This window comes from Chaetodon trifascialis, chromosome 11 (genome assembly GCF_039877785.1).
Source record: "Chaetodon trifascialis isolate fChaTrf1 chromosome 11, fChaTrf1.hap1, whole genome shotgun sequence".
NCBI classification, from domain to species: domain Eukaryota; kingdom Metazoa; phylum Chordata; class Actinopteri; order Chaetodontiformes; family Chaetodontidae; genus Chaetodon; species Chaetodon trifascialis.
In genome coordinates, this window is record NC_092066.1 from 21,567,240 (window position 1) to 21,587,734 (window position 20,495).

Genomic DNA, 20,495 nt, shown 5'->3' on the forward strand with positions numbered 1-20,495 from the left:
AGAAGGGAGGCTGAGATTGCTGCTGTCAGGTGGGACAACAAAACAAGGAAAGTTCGTGTCCATACTGTCCTCTCCATGCCATCCAGGAACTGTCTTTCACCACACGAGGCAACCAGCATCACACACATCTCTTCTTTCATGGCTGACAGTTGCTTCACCCGCCTCCCAGATGACATCTGAACTTGTGTGTGATCAAGACACAGCAAGAATTTATGGCACAGTGATGATCAGATCTGACGTGGTGACCACCGTCTTCAACAAAAATGTGTGGTCTGCTCCCGGCAACTAACAAAAACAAGGCATTTCAAGATATGGCTGAAGATGCCAAAGAGTTCATCTGATTCCTTCTCAGAGGCCTGTGGAGGGATAATTATCCTGTTCTTGACAAGGGGGGAAAAAAGCTTAGAGCAGAGTCAGAAAAAAATATGATTCTGTGTGGCAGGAATGTATTTTTTCCTTTCCTATCGTTTTAATCATCTCGCAACCCTCCTACGGGTGTCACATCATGGGGAACCACAACTCTCCAACAAGCCAACAATAAACAAACCTGAGTAACATCACTAACATTTGTTTGACGATCTCATCGTCTGCAGCGTGAAGAAGAATCTGCACACACAGAGAAATCATTACAGCTATTTATTATTGTTTCATATCACTGAACCAACAATTTATAGACCTTAAAGTATAGAACTTTATGTTACAGTACATGCCGCTGCCTTTTTGCACATAGAAAAATAGAAATCATTTGCTTCTAGAAATTGAAATTCAAGACCAAAATTTAAAGTGTCCAGCTCAAGAAGACACTAAAAGGTCACTTTATAGCATCATAGATATTATGTGAGCATTCCACACAGCAGCACTACAGCTGTCAGCACTAAAGTTAATGAAATTCACAATCTAGATCAATAGAAAAGCAGTTTATATTTACCAAACTCCTAATGAAACAACTTGTAACACAAATGCAGTGTGAAAAACAGAAGCAAAACTGAAATTTGTCGTTTAAGTCAAACCCATTGTGCAGTCACCACAGTGAAATACTGACATCTTTCAATCAGTGGGACACACACACACACACACACACACACACACACACACACACACACACACACACACACACACACACACACACACACACACACACACACACACACACACACACACACGCCCTGCTATGTCGACTGTGTTACAATGGATTCTGAAATGATTGCAAACTGTGGTATAAAGTGCAACACATTAAAACATTTGCATAAAAAAAAAAAAAAAAAATCACAATTTCTACTAAACCATTACAGAAAAAAAAGAAAGAACAGAAAATGAGCTTAGATCATCTCAAACATTTCTCTCAGGATTTGAGGAGCAAGGACACGTCTGAGAAATGGATTCAGTTTTCGTTGGCAGTTTGAAAGAACGGCCGTGGGCTCGTTTCTGTCGCAGAAGACATTTTAACCTCTTTGTTTCTGAGAGGCTGTAACACCCTTTCATTTTTCAAATCTTTCATTTCGCTCTGATGGCTTTGTTCTGTGGTGGCTTTAGGAATATGACTACTCGCTAAAATTATGAAACTTTGTGCGAAACATGAAGGAAGTAAATTTCATGCATTTTCTCAAGGGCAGTGGAGCAAAGGAGACAATGACGTCACAGTAAGACGCCGGGAGTGCAAGGCTATCCAACACACCCCCATACGAACAGCGCCTTTAGGAGGACAAGTTGTAGAAACTGAAATGTTTGGATCGTTACAGCATTATCTTGCTTTCTTGCCTTGAGTTCGATGAGTATACTTGCTAACGTCTCACCAGGCGACACCAGGAAGTCCATGCCCCGTCCAAAAAACAGCTCTAGAATGGAACCGCTTGTGAAAACAGAAATGGTCATTTTTACAGTCCCTATAAAACAAGCAGAATGTGTTAACTGGTGAGCTTTGGGGTGGTGGTAGGTGGATTTGTTACAGTCAGGATAGCTGTTTCCAGTCTTTATGCTAAGCTTAGTTAACCATGTCTGAGTTTCACAGCCACCATAGGTTCTTCTATGCCCTTGGAAAGGGAGGGGTGAGACAAGGGGCATTCAGTCGTTCATAGTGATTGTTGTGGATACTGTGATTTGAATGTAGTGTTATTGAGATTGTCAAAGAGGACTGTGGGCCTGTGGTGAGTCTGTCCAGTTTCTCAGAATATCAGACATCCTTCAGTGGCAGCAGAGAAAGCTGACCCTGATTCTTCCAGTCACCAGTGTTAGCGTCAAAATTCACTTAAATCGGAGCACCGGCTGTGAAGAGGTAACGCAGAGAGGATCTCTTTCAGTCTGCTGCAGCTCATCAGTGTGAACACCTGGAATGCTCCGGCCAGACAGAGATCACAAAGTATCACAGAGAGAGCTCTGTTTTAAAGGGGACTAAGTACCTGGAGCTCAACAGCAGCCACTGTGGGACCACCTGGTAATCACAGGTTAATGGCACATTCAATTCTCTTAAGTCAGTCGCTTTGAAGACACCACCGTCAGTGGATGAAATGGGACAAGCGGGTTACAAGAAGCCAATCTCCTGTATTCGCAACGTCAGTTCCACAGCAATATCTAACTAAAGTTTGCCAGCATTAGCTATAATTAGTCACCTGGTCATATCAGAAGAAGGACAATGAGCCTGAAGCTGCTGAACTGTATATTCAAATATATTAAGCTGGAGTTTGTTTAGAGTGTGAGCTATCAGCTTATAATAGAGCCGTGTAGCCACTTACTGCGGGAGGAACCATATCCAACAATGCACCTCACATCACTCCAATGCCACAGCAAGCTAACACAGGTTACATCACAGAGAGCCTTTTGGATTAATGGTCAACCAGAGTTCCTTCTGCTAACTTGTGAAGTTGAGGAACTCGATGAACCTGTATTGGAGAAAGCTGAAGAAAAAGCCACAACTCACAAACTCACCCATTAGTAGACAGACAAGTAGATCAAAGTGAGATTGAGTCAGAATGCAGCTACCAACACAGCTCCCAGCTGGAGTCTGAAGTCAGTCGAGGACCAAACAGAGAGAACTGTGTTGGATTCAGGAGCTTTTTCAGTACCTCTTCAACACAACAAGACCATTCACCTTCAGAAGACCCTGTCTCTCTTCAGCTGACTGTCCTCCGACTGAACCACAAGTCTCATGTCTGACAGAGTAATACTGAAAATCAACTTTGTAAATGCAGATATGACTTTGTTTTAATTACATCTGCGCTCATGGACAAAGAGTTTTTCTGAGTTAGTAGAATTCATGCAATTTATAGTGAGTGTGAAATGTCTGATTATGCTACTCTAACCAATACTACCTAGTTAAACATTCACTGAGTTGTATTATGAGATGTTTTATTTCTGTGAAACGGTGTCATTCGTTTTGTATGTTACGAACGTCAAAGAAAAGCAGCCGATTTGTTTCTGCTGTTTCATTAACTCCAGTCTGCCAGATCTGAACTGATGATCAGTATAGTTCTATTATCTGTCAGCACATTTCACGGGAAACACTGTTTTCCCTCTGAATTTCAGTTTTTTGTTGCTTTTAGTTGTTTTTAGCTGTTGGCTCCTAACTGCTAACAGAACGCAGACAGGCAACAGCTGATTAGCAGCACTGCAAGCCTCTACGGGCCAGCTAGCTCACATCTAATTTTATTCTATTGAAAGAAATATTTCGATAAAATCAGTGTCAGTCTAAGGGTGTAACATGTGCACATTGTGTGATGTGCTGAGATGGTTTTTCCAGTTGAAATATTCTTAGTTGAAAGCTCACTTTTTGTGTGCCACAGTGCTCATGTTAACAACCTGTCCTCCCCTGACAGTGGATCTGCTCAGGAAGGTGCTAAACAACCCAGACTGTTTTCAAAATTCACAGGGGAACATCTTAAGAAAAAACATGACTGGGCTGTGTCCAGATTGCCTGAAAAGTCCCTTTCTTCTTTTCTTTTCATTCTTTCTTTTTCTACATCTTTACTTCAAAGGAGTCCTCAGAGGACTATCTAACAGCTCATTCCAGAACACTAACAATCAATGAAAACACATCTAATAAAAACATCTTAAAAAAAAGAAGAAGAATACAATCACATTGTTACATCATGTATGTCCCTCCTTACCACTGAGACGAACACTTGAAACAGAGCCACAGAGGCGCTTCCATTATAGAATCTCCTCCACAGCTTTGAAAAGTCAAAGCCGTCCCATTGAGAGACACTCAGTGTGACCTGGACAACATTTCACAACACACATTCAAAGGGAAGCACAATCGGAGGTAAAAGGTACGCTCAACTGACCAAACTTCAACTCAAACCTTTTTAAAATAATGTAGTTACAACTTAAAATCTCAGCTGCTTTGAAGACAAAAACGGAAACATGAAACACGATGGGCAGCCAACAACTCACGCCAGCTGTTTCTGCAGGTTGGCTGACAACCCTGTTCAGAAATCAAAATTTTCCGTGAAGAGTTTAGAGACTATTTTGTCTTCACTCTTCAGCGTCTTTTGTCTCCCAACCTGTGACAGCAGTAGATGTCGGTGAATGAAAGGACTAGACTGCAGTCAAAAGTTTAGAGGCTGTGTTTGAAGTTGGCATTTGACAGCCAAGCACGGAGGAAACAAAAAGGTTTCACCACAGGAGCTGATGATAGCTCGCAGTGCTGAGCAGAGTGAGTCAGCTCCACTGATCCCACAGCAACGTCAGGTCTATGAGGAGGAGCTGTATGAGGAGGTGGACGTGCTCCTGCCTGTCTTGCGTTCATAGTTCACCAGTCGCTGTCCAACCAGGTATCTGGAGGAGAAACAGGAAAAGACAGAGCTGTTTACAAATCACGTTTAACATATTAATCCACACAACTAAATTACACATATCTCTTTGGTGGTGTAAAAAAGGTGCAGCAGTGCTGGCTAAACACAGAACACTCTATGGTTTTGGCATCAACAGTTGGATAGAGAGGACAGATGAAATCTACACTGAAAGAAACTAAAAGAACAGAGAGGGACACTTTAACAGTCCCGTTTGGCCCCCGCCGTCCCAAAGGGAGCTAGACTGCTAGTTTGACACAAAACTCAACTCTGTTGAAAGTGTGGATCATCAAAAAAGGAAATACCACAAGCAGTGGTTCCCAACCTTTCTCCTTAAGGGACCCCTTCAACAAGACCTCAGGATCCCCTGTGAAGCTTTGGTGACCCCTAGTGGGGGTTGGGACCCCCAGGTTGGGAACAAGTGCACTCAGAAAAAGCACCCAGACTGAAAACTCAAGACTCAATATTTGTTGAGCCTACTGACTTGTCGTTCTTGATGTGTTCATAGAGGCGTTTGAACTGTCGTATCTGGAAGGACAGGATGGCCAACAGCATGACCACCATCAGCAGGAACGGATAGATCCTCCTCTCCACCAGCGTCTGCATCTCCGGCTGCACACCTATAAAGGAAGCGAGGCAGGGAAGCAGACAAGTAGGGGGGGAGGTGGGGGGAAAGAAGAAGACAGTGTAAACAGTGGAACAGCAGATCCTTTTAATGAGTGTGCGTGTCTGTGGTGTCTTTTCTCGAGGAGCTGTTGGACTTAAGAGTTGAGGGAACAGAGTAAATGAAAGAAAAAACAATCAATCACGCTTTGGCTTGCACAATGGCTAAAATCCAGATTACCACAAGGGCTGGGAATTCTTAATTGACTAGTTGTTTAAATGCAAGTGTTGTCTAAGTCAACATCAAAAACACTTGTCTAAACAAAAACCGGAGCCTTGGGTAGGCTTTGCATAAAAAGCACTTCTCAAATGAGCCCTGTGTCCAAATTAGTCAGGATCTGCCTGTGCTGTAGCCTGATGAGCGTGTCTGCTACCTCTGTGTCTGAATTTCATCTGCCACAATATCTAATTTAGTCAGCAGCCAAAACAACAAAAGGACCAACTAAAAAGTACAACTTTTTCAGTTGTTTGTTGCAGCTCAAAACAACCAGCTCACAGGGTAAAAAGGACTTCTAATAGCTTTCAATAAAAGGCAATGTGCCTTCTGACAAGTGAGTTCAATCTCATCTTTGACCCAACTTACAGACAGCTGGTGATGGAGGAGAAACAGTGAGGGAGACAGCAGAGAAAAGGGAGAGATGAAGGAGGCAAACATCTGTTTTCTTTTCCTCGACTACCTTGAAACTGATTCTTGTTAAGAGTAATTGAAGGTACAAAAAAAACAACCCAGACACACAAGCATACACAGACTCACCCAGCAGCGGTGTAATGCCTTTAGAGATGGTGTAGGGCACACAGAGAGACAACAGCAGAACACAGATGACTGGGGCAGCCAGCCTTCGCACGATGAAATGGAGGTCAATGTTTCGGATACCATTAGCATACACCTACAGCAGAGAGGTGGACAGGTTGGTTTTACTTCACTCCAATAAGAGTTCACTTTTTTTTGTCTTTAATAGTAATTATGCAGACAGAAGCTGAATTAATTTGTGGAATATGCTTCTATAGATAATTTTAAAACAGACAATCATCAATACAAAGTGGACAATATGTCCTAATCCAAATAACATTCTTGTAAAATGAGCCTAACACACCTATCCAAAGGAAATTAAAGGCTGTTCTTGAACCATTTGAATGACACGCATGGCTTTGGTCTCTTTTGAAATGTAGTACTCTGGAGTTTTATCCCCAAGAGTCAGTCACTGTAAGTGCTACTGGCATCGAGTAAAGGAAGTTTGAACACACTGAAGTAGAAGGTTTTTAATTCCGCTGAATAATCTTTTGTAAATTGATGTCTGCAGATGACTGTATCTGGGATTTATTATCTGGAAAACTGATAACAAAAGCACAAAAAAAGGAATCTCTTACATACTAATGGTATGTCTAGACATCCAAACAAATGTAATTTATTGCATTTATATAGATAAATATCTATATTTAGGCCATCTACATCCATATTAAGGGTATCTATACTTTTATTTGGGCTATATATCTTTATATTGAGACGTTGTGATTGTATCTTGAAATGGTTTGCATCCAGCGAATCACAAGAAGCTTTCCAGCGATGTATGGCATGAGAACAAACTTGAAGCATTTGTGACAACAGATGGGCAGACCAGTAAAAGTGATCCCATTTTACTTTAATGAAGGCAGACAGATGTGAGACCGACCTGCTCGATGACAGTTTTCAGCCACCATTGAGGGCCCATCAGTGTGATGGCAGCAATGATTTTTGCATGGAGCACGCCCAGGGCCCAGTCCTGCCACACACAGATTAACAACAACCACTGTATAACTAAGACAGGCCTTTTTTCCATGGCATACTTTGAGAAATACAAACAGTTTTTTTTCTGTAACATTTTCTCATGTGAAGAAATAAGGTCAATGTGAAATGTCATGAACACAAACGTAGCATAAAAGAAAAAGTAAACAACATCTCTGTTTAATACTGATATGGACCTGTGAGTCGGATATAAAGCTGAATTGAATTGAAAATACTACACTGTCATACCTGCCAGGGGTAGAAGAGAGGTGTCTGGTCTAGTGGAACTCTGAGAGGAGCTACGATGACCAGCTCAAACAGCAGACCCAACAGCAGAGGAATCACCCCGGCTAACATCACAGCCACCACAATGGTCTTTAGGATCTGTTCTCACCAAGACATCCATACCACCCAAATATACATTCAAATCAATGTAATACAGAACAGCACTGTAGTAGCCATTGGCTGGGAGGACAAGAGGCATATCCACATTACCATGAGCGTCCATTCATGGACTTTGAGCATGATGACGGACCGTCCCTGTGGCATCCAGGACAGGAGCACCGTGGCGGCTCGAATGGACAGCCAGCAGACGTACAGGCCACTGGCTGCTGTGTACAGCTCATGAACCATGGCGCTGCCCATCCAGAAAGACATGAGCCAGCGACCTGCACACACTGGGGGAGAAGAGGAAGAAGAGGGCAGGTAAGAATAGAGGTGTGAAGAATGACTGATGACAAGAACATGGCTTCTTGTGGCCTGAACTTACCTGGCAGTGTGAGGCAAATCAGACTAGCCAGCAACAGCGTGACACACATAAAGGCCACCAGCAGAATGATCTTAACAATCAAAAACACACAAAAAGAGAAATAGATCAATTAGCAGGAAACAGTGACGGGATATAATATGTGATTTGAATAATTATAACATCGTGAGTCACCCTGAGGGGGAAGTTGAGGGGCCGGTGGTATGACTGGAAACCCACAGGACCGCCCTGCTGCAGAATGGCCTGATGGGCAGCGTGAAGCCCTTCCCCCAAGCCAGGGATCCTGTTGTTGTTATGGCGGCCAGGAGGCTCGTTGTGTAGTTGGTTGTCATCATCTTCATGGTCACCCAGCAGGTAGGAGTGAAGGTCACTGTGGGGGGGGGGGGGGGGGGTGACGACTACAATTTGAGCCACTGAGGTAACTTTTATGCCATTGTACTATTTTATATTTGAAGTTGCAGTTAATGTGCCTACAGCATGTATCCAGCAGTGAAGGTCCAGGCATGGACGAGCCGTTTGAGCCACTGGCGAGTGTGACCCTGCTCCAGCAATGCAGGCAGAACAACCTGAAGCAACAGCAGCTCCAATGACAGCTCGCTGACAGGGGCATCGCTGCCGAGACAAGACACAACCCAAACCAATTCATATTCACTTTCTAACATACATGCAGCTAGAAATGGCAGCTCATTTTCTCCAGCAGCTTCCTATCCTGGTTATGCCTGGGTAGAGAACAGACAATGTCACCTTCAACTCTGAGATACTGAAAAAGAAATAATGGTGTGGTGTTGTCGTGTGTACCTGTAAAGCATGACGTTGTATGGAAGGAAGGTTGGGAAGAGCAGTTTAATGATTCTGATAGGAAGCCAAAGCATCAGCAGGACTATGGAGCCAAAAACCACCTGGAAATACACACACAGAAAAAAGACAGCACATTTTGTCACTAGGGATGTCAAGATTAAACAATAAGGGAAACTGATTTTAAAAACAGAGAGTGACTCAGCTACTATTAAATGCAATTCTGAAACAAATGAATATGGCTGTAAAAAATATTTTCAATGAACTCTCCCTGTGCCTCTGTAGCATATGTGTATGTGTCTCATTGTGTGCAATCCATCTCTTTCTTTGTAGCTCACCACATTCTCCAACAATGCACATGCTTCTAGCCATCCACAACACTCCCACACTGAAGCAAATGTCGGGACCATGCTGCCTGAAATCCTGACATTGCATTAACAGTCTTCAAAATACCTTGCTTCTAATTTAACAAGTTGACGTGCGCACTGACAGCAAATTAAGTAACCCTAACGTTACCAGTTGACCCCAGTTCCTTATTTACAGGGACATATGCCAATACAGTGTTACTGTAAATATCACATTAGCAAGGATTGCACTGACAGAGATAGAGATTGTTCTATTTATTTGCAGCTTTGGCAAACATTAATGAGGGAGAGCTTTTCTCCCTTCTCTTTTATTCTGTTGGGAATTCCTGCTATTTCCGGATTTTACTGCGTCCTCTTCCACTGTCCCACATTATTTAAGTTCAGTCATTTCTAATGTCACCACATCTGGCCAATGTTCTCTCTGCCCATGTTCCTCGAGCCAATCAGTCCTCAGAAGCACAGTGTTATTTAAATAGCAGCCTGTGTCATTCTGACATTCAGACATACAATTGTGCAACCCTCCCCATCATCACATTGTCCCTAAGCATGATTCAGGTGTTTCAACATTGCATAAAGGCGTGCTGGTTCTACTCCACCAGCAGTGTTGACACTGTGGGGGATTCTACCTATCTTATCTATCCCACAATGCCAAAGACCTTCTCTGCTGTAAACTCAGTAAACATTGTTATACACTTTCAACTGAACAAGTCTAGTAGTAAAGTAAACAGAAATCTGGGCGCAGGCACTGAGGGCTGTATATGGGAAAGAAGAGAAGAAGAGGATACTAGACTGACCACAGAGAGTATGAACCTCCGCAGGTGTCTGTAGATGGGCAGGTGGATCATCTCTTGGACTGGGTTGAAGTCTGGATCGTTCAGGTTCCTGAGGAACCACAGCACACCAGGCCGGAGCACCTGCCACCAAACAAACATGCAAAAGCTTAAGATTTATGAGCTACAGGTGGACTGTGAGGTTTTACTGGCTGAAATCCTTCACTTTACCTCTCTTAACAGAAGAATGAAGGAGGCAAAGTAGAAGACATAGACCATGCCAACCAGCCAGTGGAGGAACATGGTGGTACCAGGAGCAGAGTCAAAGCTCTGCTCCCTGTCCTTCAGAGTCGCATCAAACATCTCCTATAATGAACAAAGGACATGCTAAATTGTCTGTGTTTTAGTTAATTAGTTAGTTTTGGGGAATTTCTTTTTTCAACTTAAGTGTTCATCAAGCTTCTTGATCACATTTGTACACTGCATCATCATGATTGCATTTATTCTGTTTGGTTAGGCTTTCAGAGCCAGTGTGTGACTGTATCAACAGGATCAATCGAGTTTACTCGATGGGATTGTCTTACCAGCGAGCAAATGTCGAGCCACCAACCACAAATCAGCGGGAACAAGCCTATCTCCATGACAACCAGAAGGGACACCTGCGACATGTAAAAATAAAAATGCAATTTAGTTTCTGTTTTCGTAATTTGTTCCAGTAATCATAATTTTCCTAATTACTGCTCCAACTGAAAGCTTTGTTAGTTTGATAAAAACAAAATAGCTTTTTGGAAACATTCCGATCTTTCATCTCTAATTTACCTTGACGACAATGTAGCAAACACCCAAGAGGCGTCTGGACCGCTGGAACTTCACTAATGAAGCCAGCGCCTGAAGGACGAGGCACCGTTAAGGACTAACACCAAAACATGAGATGAAGAACATTCAGTCTGCATTGTAAACATTTCTCATGAACACAATTCCTATAAGGTGTTGAAGCCAAAATAGACCACTGACCTGACCTTTTGGATCCCTATATGACTAAACAACACTGCTACTGAGACGTGTGGTCATGTGAGACATACAGTAGATCATTTCATACACATACGGTAATTTATAGAGGATACATGGCAGATGATGAGAGCTCCGGCCAGGAGGATGTACCCCAGTATTGTGGTGACGAGGCCATCAAAGTGTGAAGCTTTGACCTGCAACCAGATACATTATCATCATCAAATAAGCTCCATCACTGCATGACAAACCCGAACACTACTGTACTCGTGAGGAATTCAAACTTGACGAGCGTCATTGCTGTGCACTTACATACTCTTCAAAGCCAAGTCCAACCACTGAGAAATGGCCGATGTGATAAGGGCAAAAAGCTAGAGAGAAACACAGGGGTCAGATTAGAATCTGCAGGTACACAGGACTAATATCACTCGATTATGGTGGACAAACTGCTTAAATAAGGAGTAATTCCACTGTGACGGTACATTAAAAGCATGATAGAGTCTCAGAGTTAATGATGGTTATCTACAGTACATCATCACCACGCTGTAGGTTTAACTTACCAAAGACCAGGATGAAGAGTGTGTTGAGAGACACCACCCAGAACACATGTTCCTAGAGAGGAGACACACAACAAGGGTCTCTGTCAATGTTAAACTATCTCTCACTTTAACCACTGTTTATGCATCATATCAGTATATAACCCAATGGAAGTTGTTAAAGGGAAATTATAGTATCTACAGCAGGATTTCAACATGCTGTATTTCTCATAAATGTAGCGATTGCGGCTCTATGGGTCATGCTAACTTTGCACCCATCACCTCTGTTGTACAGATTCACAAAATGAGAACAGATCACAAAACAACATATACTGGGGCAAGCTGCTCAAGCCTCCTGTGGAGATTGGTATGGAGTTAGCCAAGATGGCTATTCTATGGTTCCACTTTCTGGGTTTGTTTGGATGAGACTCTGAGACAAGCTTTTGAAATGATTCATGAATAACTTTTATTTGGAAAGCTCGCCTCAACATACATATGTTGTTTCGCATGAATCTTGGTTCCCTCCAAATCTCTCCAAAAAAGGAAGGCTGTGAGTGCAAAGTTAGCATCCATGGAGTCACAATGGCCACATGTATGGGAAATATTGTATGCTAGGTTGAAACATACAGAAAGTTCCCTCTAGGGCAAACTTGAAACGGTGCATATGAGTACAAACAGTGCTTGTACTTACCAAGAACACCAGAGAGCCATCCAGCCCCAGCATCTGCAACACAAACACAAAGCAATGTCATAATGATCCTTCATGACACATATAATTACAAATACAACTGGAACTTTGACTAATACAATGAAGACATTTATTGAGCCCAGGCCAGCTATAAGCAGCCTGCCTGGAAGAAGTGAGAATTCAGAGTGCTGCCTAAGCACACTACAGCAAGATGGATATTTCCTGTCACAGGAGCTTTTAGCCCAAATTCATCTGCCAACTAACTGCTACCTTACACTCTGCTTTTTTAGCACTGTGCCCCAGCTGCATCGCACCCACTTTATGGAGCAGGAGACATAGAGATAAAAAATAGATTCCCACCCTTTCCCAGGTCAGCTCCTCTGCTGCACGGTCCCACTCCAGGGCGTTCCAGTTCAGATCTTCTGCAAAGGACAATCAGAAACAACTGAAACAGTACAGAACACCAACACTGTGCAGTGGAAATATGCTTCTGTGGTTGCGTCACGCAGCAGGCTTCTTTTCCTTACCATGATTTAGGTATGAAAAAGCATTTATGTTCCTGCTGTTTAATTAAACTGATTACTGATTACAACTTTCATATCATAATTTAATAACTTTATTGACAACTTCTTGAAAACCTCTACTCCCAAGTGTATCAAACCTCTATGTTTTTATCCTCACACTGACCTTGTCCTCCATTATTGGCATCACCAGCATCCTCTTCCCTGCCTTCCTCATCGTCCTCCTCCTCTTCATCTTCCTCCCCATCGTCGTCTTCTTCCTCGTCATCAAGTTCAGCCTCATCTCCACGGTTGCCAGCATCATGTAGGTTGGCAGGTGCCAGCCCGTCTGGAGCAGGGTCTGCGTGGCGCTGGCCGGCTGCGCCGTCTTCAGCAGCCTGGCCGTTGTTGCCACCTGGAACCTGTGGAGTCATTCAATGATTCAATTCATTCAATAATAATTACAGCTGCTTACCTGGAACATGGCCTGCACACACTGGAAAGACTGATGAGGTACATGAGGTAATATTTTAGTTCTTATTTGTTCATTAACCATACTCATATTTTTGGATTTGGAACTTGGAAAAGGACAGCCTGACAACTTTTGGAGATGCCTTAAACTTACAACGTGTTGGGGGGAAAAAACTCATCACCAACTGCTTTGTCACTTGTAATTAAGACATTTAAGACCTGAACTGTATTTCTCATTACCAGTTATGACAGCAGTGGATTGGCATAATTTGGCAGTCACTGCTTTACTCATTCGGTTATGTGTAAACACAGACAAATGTCAGGGCCAGCTTGGCAAGCGCGTTCTCTATCAGAAAGGATAACTGTATCGACATTTCCTCTGAGAGGAACGCGTTGGCCAGAGCAGGCTGACAGAAAACAAATGTGACCCGACAGAGAAAGCTGGCAAAATGTGGGAGAAAGTTTAACTGGCATGAATTATTTTTCACTGAATCAAAAAAGTGAAATTTAATCAAACTTCATGTGACAAAAAAATAGTCAGATTTGAAATAAACCAAATGACACCAAGAATAAATGCCTTAGATAATCATAAACTCCACTGGCCTATCATTTACAGAAATGAACCTGTCATTGTGCCAACTATGGCAGAGTGAATCAGTGGCAGAATGTATAGGAAAGCAAATACATTGGACTCAGCCACTATCTGTCCAGCTCTGTGTGCATGCAGAACAGAGATGCTAGTTGGCAACATAAACTGATCTCACCTCATTCGGTGGAGCAGGACCGTTAGGCTGATTAGGAACAAGAGGGGGCTGATTCTGCTCTAGCCACTGAGGGGCACCACCGTGGACAATCTGCTCTCTGAGCCACACCAGGCTGATGAAGGCGCACAGCGTGCAAGTGACTACAAAACAGCCCTGGAGGCAGTCGGCAAGCAGGTTTTGTCTGCAAGGAAGAGATTAATGTATTTTACAACAATTTCATACAAAGAGCTGGACAAACAGACAGAAAAGATGATGTGATGGATGGAAGGAGCTATTGTGAATGACCACACTTTGATTAGCAATCATGGGACTCCAATGTACAAAATATGGAGAACACATAGACATACAATATACAGGAGTGTGGCAGTGTGAGAGAGAGAGGGCACAACCAAGACCAGAGAGTAATTCAAACTTACGTTGAAAGCATATCTAATGGCAGCGTAAGGAGAGAGCTCACAGAGCCGGTAAATAAACATTTGTAGATACGACCTGTTGGAAAAGCAAACAAAGAAAAAAAAATGACGATCTGAGAATAATTTCTTAAAACGGCAACTGGTGCAAAACTAAAACTAAACTTAAAACCATGCACCCAAATTCTGACATTTTAACTGAATTGTACTGCACTTCATACTGAGTGAAAACACTTAATTACACCACAAGTGAATAAATGAGTATAACACCTGTGCCTGCACACAAGAACCAGGAAACCTAAACAGACTGAGTGGATAAACTTTACTTAAAAGCTAATTGTATTAACCTTTCCCAAGTAAAAGCATTTGTAGCTTAAAACAGTAAAGTTCAGTTGCTGCTGCAAGCTGACTAGAATTGTTCTGTTTGAGTTTGTTGGTCATATCTAGATACAGTTCTTGTAAAATGAAACCTTTCACTTTGGTTTTACAACGGAATGATGTGACGTACATGCTGTGAGAGGCACCACGCCCAGCCAGGCAAAGGCCACCAGTGTGTAGTGGAACCAGTATCTGATGGCTGTTCCAATACTGGTGACCAGCCCTGCAAAGATGTCCTGGACAGGCAAGCGAGATGGCATGTCTGGAGAATAGACTGGAGAAAAGAGAGAACAAGTGAGGTAAAAGTGAGTGAATGAGTAGTAGAATAGTAGTAGTAGTAGAAGTGAGGGAAATCATTAGCCACAATCAGGCACTTAGAGGAGCTAACAACAAATTGATGGTTATTGATGCATCGATTGATTTATTGAAAAGCAAACAACTTACTTGGTGTAAATGCAAACCTGTGTTTGCATAATTCACAGTATTCTTTTCTGCTGTGTTTCAACCACTGAAGTAAACTGTGAAAACAAATGGACATCTAATGAGATTACTGTGTTGATCCTATGCAACTTTACATCATTTGCACACTATGTGACTAGATTCAGGTTTGTTCTGGTTGTTCTAATCTCTGCCATTCTCCTTCATGCCCAGACAATTCTCTCACTATGTTGGAATACACTTCAACAACAAAATTCAATCATATTCAACATCTGCAAAAGCAAGCTGACTCACTAATTGAAAATGTAGACAGATGAGATCAAATTAAGGAAAGGAAACACAAGAGAAAACATTGGAATCATACATATTTGCAAATTTTAACAAGTTGGTCAATGAGCGTACCATTCCTGATGGATAAACTTTATGCTGCCAGTGCAGACACAGGGATGGTAGAGCGGCTTGTCCTGGGTCCCCTCTGAACGACATACCCGGCAGATGTCTGCTGCACAAGGGGCAAACAATGACATAATTTGGCACACCATGAGGTCCTACTTGTGCAAGATTTCATTGAACTAACTTGGCCCTTTGCATTTCTATCCATTTAATCATGAGATGGGTGACTTACCTTGATTCAACCTCATGATACATTTAAGATATAATGCCAAATGTTATTAACCATAAAAACGCATGCAACTTTCTACAGAACTTTAACAGCACACAACAGTGTCAGTGAGACACACTTGGGACGACAGGAGTATGTCTTCAGTGAATAGAAGAGGACAGCTCACACACTGACAGTATGGCAAACTGTAATCCTTGGATTACCTGTGTCACCGGATACTGGAAATAAAATAACTATTATTAGCCCTAGATGCAGGAGCATAAAAACAGGATACCCAGACTGCTTTCTGAATGTACTGCCTTCATATATTTACAAAGATTAAGACATATTCATGATATAAGAATATGACAATTTAGACGCAGAACAGCTCAGCACATGGCTGAAGGTTATTCTCTTCCCCGCAGCATAAACACCGCTCAAAAATGTGTTAGCTTAACGTTAGTTGTTCAACATTCCATTAGTCCAGGAAAAATGACAACTGCAAGATTAGAGAACATATTTGAAGGGTTAACCGTATTAAATATTTTAGTCTTTGCTGTGAATCAATGTAACGTAGTCAACGAGCCTTGTCATTTGGCAGTGCTGACCGGTGTGTCAACGTGACGTTAGCTAGTTATCATGTTGTACGTAATGTTATGATAACGGCTGCATTAAACTTACTGAACGTTGGTATATAACTTATAATTAGCTTGGTTACGTTTGACTTTAATGCCAAATCGTCTTCGTCTTTCTATCATCACAACGCACTTGTGGTATCTGCAGCGTTTAGGAAATAAAACAGCAACAACGGAACGTTGCTGTTTTTATTCAGAACAGCTGATAGCTAACAGAACTAAGCTAATGCTAGTTAGCTAACTAGCTAACGCTAATTGGCTAGCGGTTTATTAAGTCTGATGAACTTTTGTCATTGTTTAAGACGGTGTGGACTCAGTCCTTGCGACTGATAGTAGTTAGGAATAGGTTAGAATATGTCACACTGTTAAATGAGCGGTTTGACCAGTTAACGCAACCACCTGGGGCAAGCAAGTTTCAACATAGCTAAAGTTAGCTACCTTCCTCGGCGGTGTCCATCTTGACTGCTCCACAGTACTCAGCCTAGTCAGTGTAAAAGCGATGACTGCGAGCTATCTACAAGTAAACATTTCACGTTAGTGTTTAGTTCAAGCTCCGACCATCTTTGACTTCACCATTCGTTTCGAAATAAAGCCTTTTCACGTCATAGTGCATCAGCGAGCGCTCAGGACATACTCAAACGACATGTGAATGTGCAGTATTTTCTCCACTAGATGGCACCCGAGCGCAATCACCCAACTTGACAAGTGCACCTTGATTTTATTGAATACACAAACCAAAAAATAGGACACAGTGCAGGAGTTTTCTGTAGATACCACACAAAATAATGTGGTGGATATTCTTTTGTCAGGCATGCTGGCTACATTTTACAGCCACTTGGCAACTCCTCTGTCTGTCAGGAAAGGATGACACAAGTCATACATGTGTAAACAATTCAATGTACACTGCACATTTCTGTACATTATCAAGTTATGTGGTCCTTGATGGTGAGTACCACTTTTTCCCATTAAGAATCAAATTTTCTTGTGTCATCACCACTTTGTTCTTTGGTCTAGTCTTGAGCATCACACATGCATCAGATGTAAAACGCTTGTTTTATCATTCATCCCACATTAGGCACAAGTGTGCTGTGATCAATGGAACAAAGTGACTTTAACAGTCAGAGTGTAACAACACATCAAGGTAAATCAGTTTCTTTGAACTACTTTTTTCATGCCTAATCTCAAAACTTGGGCACTGATGTACAAAGACTTTCCATTATGTGCACATTTAAAAAAAACATCATCAAACATCAGTCTCTCCAGCCATCTCAGATCCACTGGTGTAGCAACAGGAGTAGAAATTGGAACTTAACAAGAGTGTTAGCATTCATGTGTGTGAGTCTGGTGAGTCCCCATGTTCCTGTGTGATCTTCCTTGTCATCCCACTTTGCATGTGTGCTTTAAATGTCTTGGCATTGTACACCCACACAGTGTCTATGCCCTCCCCAGCGGTATGTTCAGGGACCCAAGTCGGGAAGGGAAAGCGGCAGGCCACCACCTTGGCTGAGCTCGGTAACTCGCTTGCCAGCTTCAGCTCCAGCTGGTCCATCTGCAGACACAGACAGCAAAAACCACAAGGTGATGGAGATAATGGAGGTCCTGCTCTGAACAGCTGATTATGTTTGATTTATGGTGAAAGAAATGCTGCTAAAATTGCTGTAGCACAAACAGAAGAACTCACCATTTGAGGGACTCCAAAAATGACAACATTGGAGTACTGAGCAAAACTGACCTGGCAAAAGAAACAGAAATGTTAGGAGTGGCATGTTTAATGGCTCCATGTTCTTACGCTAACTGACACCACACATCTGTAATGAAAGGAAGATATTAACTGCTATGGCAAAAGAAATGTATGTCCCAAAACCTGAGTCACTACATACTTTACTGTATTAATCATGCATGACTGACCTTCCACAAGTCAGAAATGTGGAAGGAGGTGGAGCGGTGGACTCCCTCTCTCCAGGCCTTGTAGCGAGAGTACCACACCAGCCAGGGGTTCAGTTCAAAGCCCGATGCTTGAAATCCATGCTTGGCTGCTGCTATCACCTGCAAGAGGAAGAAGCCCAAAGGAGATTCAATAAATCAGCAGTGATGTTCAGAATCTGTAGCAGCAGGTGGCTGCAAGTGAGCAAGTGAGGGAGTACTTCTGAGAGTTTCTTTCTGTGGTATTTCTGATGCACATCTCATAGATATCAGATTGGTGGGGACTGAAATGTTTGGGCCCTTTAGTTTTCCCTCTGGTGAAGTCTGAATTTATGGAAGTGGTGCCTTTTAAGAAACACATAGCTGCCATTGGTTGCTATGTGAAAACAGCAAAACACAAACCAGACAATGTATTTTTGTAAGAACTTTCTGTAAGAGGTGAGGGGGAAAAGATGGAGAGTTATATGTCAAGGACAGGTTTCATTTGTTCAAAGGTCAAAGTAACAAGAAGTTGCAGTAACAGTAATGTATAAAGAAATGCTCCTGCAGCATTAACTTTTTACTTTTCAAAAAGATGCTGAAAAACTGATTCAGGCCTTTATTTCCAGCTGATTTAATTACTGTAACGCACTGTTTACTGATACCGGTCTGAACCTTTGGTGCTTTGCCTTGTGCTTACACTGCTGCTCTTCTTTTAACATGTGGTATTTTACTTGATTTTATTCATTCTGTCTACTCTATTTCACCCATATTTTGTTTCATGCTGTGCTTGATGCTTTATCCTTATTTATATTTTGACCATTATTCTGTTCTAAGTGAATAAAGACTTGTGAATGTGCCCTATAGGCAGATGAGACCCACAGTGAGATTACATCCACAGGAAGACGCTCTGAGGCAGCTGTGAAATGCCTGCTTCAGTCTAATCGAGACCTGTGGTCAATCAGCATCTGTAGAGGAGGAAAAAGATTCTGTTGTGTGTGAGGAGCACAGAGCTTTGTCCTGATAGACTTCAGATTTTTATCCTTATTCTACTCTATTTTTTTTACGTAGACTCTAATATTTTATTGTGTGGTTTTATGCATTGCCTTTATTTTAATTTCCATCCTTATCTCCATCTTATTTCACATTTATTTTTATCTGTTTTTATGTCCATTCTGTCTTTTCTATGTGAAGCACTCACTTGGTGCATGTGATTTCTTTCTTGTAAAGCACTTTGAGCTGCAATTCCTGTGTGAAAGGTGATATGCAAATAAAGTTTATTGTTATTATTATTCTTCCTCGGGGAGTCCTGGTTTGAATGAAGACCCTCCTGTTTAAGTCCTCCGAGGAGATCAACCTCTCTTCTTGGCCAAATGATGTGAAACTGAAAGTACTCTATTGGAAATACATACTGCAAAGTGAAATGATGTGTGTGATATGAGGCAGGTGGAGAGGAAATATGATGAACCAAATGCACATTGAGTCAGTCAGGTCAGTATAATGAGCATCTTCTGGGGCAGTGTTTCTGTTTATCGTGGGCAAAATCACTTCTTCTTCACGCCTTCTACACCCAGCACTTACTATTCTTCCATCTCCGCTCCCAATGTCCACCAGTGTCCCTGATCTGGCTCGCAGCACCCTGAGGACATTTTCCACCTGAGCTGTGGTCGCTGGGACAAACGGGAGGCAGACTTTTCTCAGCGCAGGAGAGACAAACGGAGCAGCCACTGCGTACAGGGCGACCAGCGACCCTCCCAGGACCCCCGTGACGATGAGACCCAGTCGGCTTCTGCTCTTCGTCTCCTTGACATCGTCTTTAAACTGCCCTGCCGGTGAGTCGAGGAAGAACTCCTCTTGCGGCATGATATCTGAACGGAAACGGTAGCTGAACTTCAACGGTACGAATGACAGCTGGGACCCTGCTAAAGGTTAGCTGGCTAAGCTAGCTGTCCAAGATAAATGTCATGTTTAAAATCAGATGCTAATCAAACAGCACATGCTCGTTATACTCACTGCTAAGTCAAAAGCGCAGAACGAATCATAAAAAACCCAATAATCAGCCTCTGACACAGTGACGGTCCTGAAACTCTACTATTCATGCGTTTTAGAAGATGACCTGTGCAGCGCTGTTACAAGTCCGTACGGGCGATGTCGACAAGCTAACAAGGGTTCCGCTCTGCCTTCGTTCCCAGATCAGTGACACAAGTAAATAAAGAAAACAAAGACAAATAAATAACACAGTCACACATTAAATGATAA

At 42.4% G+C, this 20,495-nt stretch overlaps 2 protein-coding genes across 4 annotated transcripts; both read right to left on the reverse strand.

Annotated features, from left to right (window-relative positions):
- Window positions 1-621: 621 nt before the first annotated feature.
- LOC139338670 (E3 ubiquitin-protein ligase MARCHF6-like) lies at window positions 622-17,008 on the reverse strand. Of its 3 annotated transcripts, none has more exons than XM_070973896.1 (26): window positions 16,773-17,008; window positions 15,501-15,600; window positions 15,105-15,178; window positions 14,791-14,934; window positions 14,289-14,361; window positions 13,873-14,053; window positions 12,825-13,059; window positions 12,498-12,559; window positions 12,141-12,173; window positions 11,474-11,525; window positions 11,226-11,284; window positions 11,030-11,110; window positions 10,725-10,793; window positions 10,490-10,564; window positions 10,137-10,271; window positions 9,930-10,049; window positions 8,774-8,874; window positions 8,450-8,587; window positions 8,150-8,345; window positions 7,979-8,048; window positions 7,705-7,886; window positions 7,459-7,593; window positions 7,118-7,207; window positions 6,202-6,334; window positions 5,269-5,404; window positions 622-4,770 (listed from the first exon to the last, which is right to left on the reverse strand). In XM_070973896.1, exons 1-26 carry the CDS (start codon window positions 16,789-16,791, stop codon window positions 4,686-4,688), a joined length of 2,778 nt encoding a protein of 925 aa, XP_070829997.1. In that variant the 5' UTR covers window positions 16,792-17,008; the 3' UTR covers window positions 622-4,685. The 3 variants fall into 3 exon arrangements, with proteins under 3 accessions (XP_070829997.1, XP_070829998.1, XP_070829999.1); XM_070973897.1 differs by having other exon boundaries at window positions 623-4,770; window positions 15,501-15,597; window positions 16,773-16,934; XM_070973898.1 differs by having other exon boundaries at window positions 623-4,770; window positions 12,498-12,556; window positions 16,773-16,934.
- A 20-nt stretch (window positions 17,009-17,028) lies between these two features.
- On the reverse strand, window positions 17,029-20,358 carry atpsckmt (fATP synthase c subunit lysine N-methyltransferase). Its single transcript, XM_070973900.1, has 4 exons — window positions 19,818-20,358; window positions 18,243-18,380; window positions 18,016-18,066; window positions 17,029-17,883 (listed from the first exon to the last, which is right to left on the reverse strand). The coding sequence occupies exons 1-4, from the start codon at window positions 20,097-20,099 to the stop codon at window positions 17,662-17,664; spliced, it is 693 nt and encodes a 230-aa protein (XP_070830001.1). The 5' UTR covers window positions 20,100-20,358; the 3' UTR covers window positions 17,029-17,661.
- Window positions 20,359-20,495: the final 137 nt, after the last annotated feature.

What these genes read in the sequence shown, in the direction of transcription:
- atpsckmt (XM_070973900.1), bottom strand. Translation starts at nt 20,099, where the DNA reads ATGCCGCAAGAGGAGTTCTTCCTCGACTCACCGGCAGGGCAGTTTAAA. An exon ending in GGAGCGGAGATGGAAGAATA is followed by an intron (nt 18,381 to 19,817) that starts GTAAGTGCTGGG and finishes TTCCTCTTGCAG; the next exon opens with GTGATAGCAGCAGCCAAGCA. An exon ending in TTTTTGGAGTCCCTCAAATG is followed by an intron (nt 17,884 to 18,015) that starts GTGAGTTCTTCT and finishes CTGTGTCTGCAG; the next exon opens with ATGGACCAGCTGGAGCTGAA.
- LOC139338670 (XM_070973896.1), bottom strand. An exon ending in TACAACGTCATGCTTTACAG is followed by an intron (nt 8,588 to 8,773) that starts GTACACACGACA and finishes TTGTCTCGGCAG; the next exon opens with CGATGCCCCTGTCAGCGAGC. An exon ending in CCCTCAACTTCCCCCTCAGG is followed by an intron (nt 8,049 to 8,149) that starts GTGACTCACGAT and finishes TTGATTGTTAAG; the next exon opens with ATCATTCTGCTGGTGGCCTT.